The sequence below is a fragment of the Arachis ipaensis genome, chromosome B02, assembly GCF_000816755.2.
Source record: "Arachis ipaensis cultivar K30076 chromosome B02, Araip1.1, whole genome shotgun sequence".
Classification (NCBI taxonomy): Eukaryota; Viridiplantae; Streptophyta; class Magnoliopsida; order Fabales; family Fabaceae; genus Arachis; species Arachis ipaensis.
In genome coordinates, this window is record NC_029786.2 from 86,805,601 (window position 1) to 86,811,667 (window position 6,067).

The 6,067-nt window shown below is 33.0% G+C and overlaps 1 protein-coding gene across 2 annotated transcripts in view; it reads right to left on the reverse strand.

Annotated features, from left to right (window-relative positions):
* The window catches only part of LOC107625599 (NADPH-dependent aldo-keto reductase, chloroplastic), an 18,145-nt gene extending 13,078 nt beyond the window's left edge, over positions 1 to 5,067 (reverse strand). Inside the window, exons 1-8 of one of the 2 annotated variants that reach the window (XM_021116093.1) lie at positions 4,932 to 5,067; positions 4,612 to 4,744; positions 4,462 to 4,512; positions 3,450 to 3,526; positions 3,272 to 3,359; positions 2,809 to 3,084; positions 2,366 to 2,608; positions 1,924 to 2,209 (exon numbers count right to left, since the gene is read on the reverse strand). In XM_021116093.1, coding sequence (XP_020971752.1) covers positions 2,123 to 2,209; positions 2,366 to 2,608; positions 2,809 to 3,084; positions 3,272 to 3,359; positions 3,450 to 3,526; positions 4,462 to 4,512; positions 4,612 to 4,731 — 942 coding nt within the window. In that variant the 5' untranslated portion in view covers positions 4,732 to 4,744; positions 4,932 to 5,067 and the 3' untranslated portion in view covers positions 1,924 to 2,122. The other variant, XM_021116094.1, reaches the window with a different exon arrangement.

The following is a 6,067-nucleotide window of genomic DNA, read 5'->3' on the forward strand; positions in this document are numbered from 1 at the left end:
TATCTCATAATTAATTTAATTACTTTTAATAAGATAGTTCCTCAAAATATAAAGTTCAATCTTAACAAAATAACCCATAACTTATTTATATTTAGATTTTTAAAAATGCATGATGTTACAAACAACATGAGAGGAAGAAGAAACCGAGCACCCCATCAACTGGAGTATTCGACACATTTTCTAGAGAACTCACTCTCGTAGGACCACTTAGTTTCGGCAACATAATGCGAATCAGACTCACTCAACTCTACGTCAATACTATCTCGAGGATCGACGAAGTGAATCGGCTTCGCCGGACAGGGACTGCATGGGATATTGCAAAATATAATGCGACCCAGAACCACCACCTATGTCATGAACCTTAACATACCACTCCGTCACATGTTGCGACATTAGCTTATCATGTACATCAAATATTATACTAATATGCTTATCGGCTTCAACCCAAAATATCATGTTAATTATAATAAAACCTGCACTAGGCAGCACCGATATGAATCCATATACTACTCGGCCAACTTCTTTCGAATCAATTGTCTCTATATTGCTTAAAATGACAATTATAAGTACATCTAGAGAATCAACACAGAAAGTACACATCATTACGGGTAAATTACACTCAAATATTATTCTTTCGTCATCATTTCTGATGATCTCATTGTGATAAACCACCATTTTTATAATGAACGAGGAGAGAAAGAATAGATAGAATTGAGATGGATGTAGTGTGATGAATGGTTGAGCCAAAAAGCTACTTATATAGAGAATTTTTTTTACGTACTTATCTAAAGTATAGAGACTCCTATATATTTAAACACGTATTTCGAATACAGTGTCTATAAAATTATGAATGACTGTATCTCGGTTACAGAACACTTGATTTATGCACAACTAAATAGTTGTGTCATATTCTAAGTGCACCCGATTCTTTTTTTTTTTTTAAGTGTATCCCGAATACAAAGTACCTAATAAACTATATTATTAATGATTTTTTTTTTGTTTCTGTATTAAATCAGTAGAAAGTATCAAATAAGTCTTTTAAGAGCGTAACAATGGACTTATAGGTCCCGAATAATTGTAACATTGAGCAAATTTCAATGATAGACTTCCACTCCTTCCCCATAGACAAGTTCATCACAAATCTTTGATTCCGGTTGTTTTTTTAGACAAGTATTTATCTAAAGTTATTTTAGTACTAAGATAAAACATGTGCACAGAATATATGGTAAAAATTGAAATTAAAAGTTGCCACAATTAAAATATAAATCAATTATCATGTAAAAAAAGTATCAAGTCCTTGAAAAATTACAATAATAGACTTATGGGTCCTTGAAGAATTGCAATTACTTATAAGTGCTGTAACATTTGTTTATGAAGCCATAAATTCATTATCTTATGTGTGGTACAACAATAACAGAGTTGAATTTTACTCATGCACGAGAGGTTTATTGATGGTAATGGATTCTTGTTCATGAAACTTATGGTGTTTATAGAACTCCAGCAGAACTCTGAGATGGTTATAAATTCCACTGTTTTAGAATAGAGCATTATATGCAGTATTGTAGTGGTTATAAATTCCACTGTTTTCGACTACTGTTGTAATTGGTGATAGTGCATAAGTAAAAAGAAATCTAGACTAGTTTCTTGTCCATGTAATGTTTCCTTTCAAATTGTATTATATGTTGTTCTATGCTCGAAAATTGGTTTCTTATGCAAAACAAGTTTAATAGAAGTGATTCTTGCAATTTAAATTCCATTTAACTCGGTGCAATGAACTGAAATGTATAATAGCACAAGAAGCAATTGAAGAAAAATTCTAATTCCTTAGGGATGTTATTTGAGTTATATTCAACCAAGAGGAAAATAAATTAGATTAGTTAATTACATCATGTTATTTGAGTAAACTCGAGATAATAATCTAGCCAAAACTATGGGTCTATTTGTAGCAATACATAAGTAAATGATTCTTGGTATCTTGCTGAATTATTAACCAAGAGCAGCACTACCCTGAAACCAACATAATCAAATCACATTCCACTTGTAGTTTTGGATACTAAATAGACCAATGACGGAAACAATCTGAGTGTATCAATGTAAACGTCGCAATGCAGTTACATTTCGCTCACTGTTCGCCATCCCAGAGTTCTTCAATGGTCTTATACTGGCCATAGGTCTCATTAAAAAAAGCAGTACCCTTGATTAACCTCTCCTGGACAAATAAATTTCCTCGAGTCATTGGGGAAAAGAAAAAGAAGCTTTCTGCTCAGTATACCAAATAAAGTAGAGGAAATAATAGGTAAAATAAACAACAAAACATGATATTTCACTCAAGAAATTATATACAATGCAATCAACAACAACTTGCCTGCTTGATCTCGGCGAACTTGGCCATGAGTTCTTCAGGAATAGACCAGTCAAAGACATCAAGATTTGCCTTGATTCTCTCTTCATTGGTGCTCTTTGGCAACACGCTATGCCCCATTTGTAATCCCCATCGAAGGGCCACTTGTGCAGGTGACTTACCCAATTTTTCCGCAACCATATTGACAACAGGATTCTTAAGGATGTCACTCTTGAGATTTCCAGGTGACCCCAATGGTGAGTATCCCTACAAGAGAAAGTCAATCATGTAGAAGGGCCTTTAGGGTTTAGGGCTATCATAAGTTTGGTTTTTGAGAGAAACAATCATTCTATCAACTTACAAAACTATTTTCAACTGGCTCTACACAATTTCTAACATCGTGATGATTTTTGTGTGAAATAGGCTATTCTAAGTTGATTTATATATGCAGCAATTGCTATACTTACAGATAAGTGAATTCCCTTAGATTCGCAGAATGCATGCAACTTTGGCTGCTGCAATGCTGGGTGCAACTCAACTTGGTTGACAGCAGGAGGCACTCGTGCAACCGCAATTAAATCTTGAAGCTTCTTTGAAGAGAAATTGCTAACTCCTATGGCTCTAGCCTTTCTGGAGTCGTATAGCGCCTCCATGGCTCTCCATGTGCTGGGTATGTCAGCCTGGTCAAGATTTTCAGGCTTGAATCCAACCGATCCCTTTTTAAAGCGGACTGGCCAGTGGATCTGCAGAGCACATCAGTTCAATTGATTTAAGGAAGGAACCAATGGATCCAATCAACCTTTTCGTTATTGAACTCAGCATTACCATTATCCAGTACATTTTGTTGTGAAACCATTATTATGTATTCAGTTTCTAATCTTCATCCAAATTGCCAGCATAAATTCAGACTATGATAAACATAAGGCATACCAGATAGAGATCAAGGTAGTCAAGCTGCAAATCCTGCAAAGTTTTATCGAATGCTTTCGGCACATCTTCTGGGGAATGATCTGAACACCTGCAGTTAGTAGTCAAGAAATTTCTTCAGCCATCAAAGGCGCACGTTTGCACCGACATAGAGCACATAATGTCAAAGAAGATAACAAACCAGAGTTTGGAGGTGATCCACAAATCTTCGCGCTTTACAACACCATCGTCAAACAACTTCTTGAGAGCTGAACCAATCTACAATCGCCAATATAAAACAGTTGTTTATGCCTAGTACTAGTCATCAACCTCCTAACTTGATAAATATTCCGTGTATTCATTCTTTCTCCTAGCCTGAGCTGACACCTCTCTATCCTTGGATACAATGTGGGATCCATCTAATCTAAATCTTACATCCATCCAACGGTAGAGTGATATGTATCAGCTTGGCGAACAACGCAGCATTGGGGACAAATAATAACTTCCCATCCTTTTTTCCTCTTAAAATCGAAATCAATGTACAAGATACTCCAAGACACTCCCAAAATGAGTAAATGATCAAATTCGTCCCTAAAAGATCATTCGATTTTCAAATTAGTACCCGAAAGAATTTTTTAATCAAATTCGTCCTTTAAAGATTTTAAATTAGTCATGTTAGTCCTTCTGTCACTTCCTTTGTTGATGGTGTCAAAATTTGCTAATGTGGCATGTCAAGTGACATCACAACACACACCTAGGAGTCTTAATTGACTATTAACATAATAAATTTATGAAATTAGACCAAATCCAAACCTAATTGAGGGGAGAACTTGAGGCATTGAAATCTATCAATTTGGGATTGATTTGATCTAATTTTATAAACTGATCTCCTTAATAGTCAATTAGGACTATTAGGTGTGTGTTGCGATATCATTTAACGTACCACATCAGCAAACTTTGACGCCGTTAGCAATGGAAGTGACGGAAGGACTAATTTGATTAAAAAAACTTTCGAGGACTAATTTGGACAACGAATGATCTTTCAGTACCTAATTTGATCATTTACTCCTCCCAAAATCAATAGCTATATCATAAAACAACACACTTCTTCAATCATAATACTGCAGCAAAGGCATCTATGACCAAACATAAATAAGAAAAAAAATTAAATAATTAAAAAGAAGTATACTGTATTATCATGAATTTGTTATTACCTCTGCTTGATTGCCATAGGCTTGAGCACAATCAATATGCCTGTATCCAACCTAAACACAGCATCAAAAATACCAAAACCCTAAATTGAAGCATTTGAAATTACATAACAGCAAAATCAACACTAAACAATTTATATAGAGTAGTTGTACCTGAATAGCAGTGGTGACAGCTTTGCCTACGACACCAGGTTCAGCTTGCCAAGTACCCAATCCAACAGAAGGAATCTTGGCCCCAGTGTTTAACTCAAAGAATCTAATTGCCTTTGCCATTGTTTCCCACCCCCTAATTCGATAAAAAAAAAAAAAACAATGTCAGTTACAAGATTATGGAGTAAGAGTTATGAATGGACTTTTATTCCTTGTATTAGATGAAATGTTGAAGCTGGAAGAAACTTATTTATAGAGAAAGAAAGGGCTACGAATGAAGTATGAACAAGAATAGAATTGGAAATGATTTTGTAGTTTGTTACTTCGTTTTTGTACACTTGTTCCTTTGTGTTTGGGAGCGTGTGGAAGTTGCTCTCTCTCAAAGATGATAATATGACCACATACGTCATCATCAACTCATGAGTCAAGATGAAAAGTGCAGTGCTAGTAGTAAATAGGGTTGGCAGGCCCGCCCCAACCCCTCTGCCGGCCCGTCCCGTCGTTCTCTCAATTAAAATGAGTTTAAAATGTTACTCTGTCCCACTTTATATGGATTGACAGGTCGGCAGGCTAGCTAGTTTGATTTTTTTTTTAAAAAATAAAATTTATTAAAATTAACTAAAAAATAATAATTAAAAAATTAAATATAAATAAAAAATAGTCAAATTATAATATAATTTTTTTAATATTTTTTATTTTTAACTTCAATAAAATTGTTCAAAATAATATTTATTAATAGAATCATCTTTATTTTAAAAAATACTAAATCTTTAAAGTAATTCTTGAGATTTATGTTATACACGGATTTAATTTTAAAGTTTTAATTATACTATTGTAATCTTTAAGATTGAGTTTTGGATATTATAGTGCTATTTAACTTTTTTCCAACAATGACTCAGGAACAAACTAGACAATGACGAAACCATGTTTTGTTTTGACTTTTTGACATCCAATCAAAACAGAAATAATATCATTTTGATAGTGTGTGCATTTGTACACATATTTTGATTGGACGTTTCTGTTTTAATTTTGTACAAAAAACAAATAACATCGTTTAAAAGAGTATTAATTTATCATTTTGTTTGTCGAAGTCACTATTGAAAAAAAAATCGGAGACCATTATGGTGCTCAGAGTTTAATGAGACTAAAACTTTAATTTTTTTTAAATACTTTTATTTAACTTTTTAAAATTTAAATCTATTAATTAATCTTCATATTTATCTTAAATCAAACATAATATTTAGCCATAGTTTAGGACCAGTTTAGATAAACAACTTAATTAAGTTCTTTTAAAAAAAGCTTAAAACACAAGTATTTATATTAAAAGTAGTTTATAAATAAATTATTTTGTATTTAGAAAGTTATTATAGAAGTACTTATTTTAAAGTTGTGTAATAAATAAGAATGATAAAATAATTTTTGAGAAGGAAATAAGTCAAATATTTTAACTTCTTCAAAA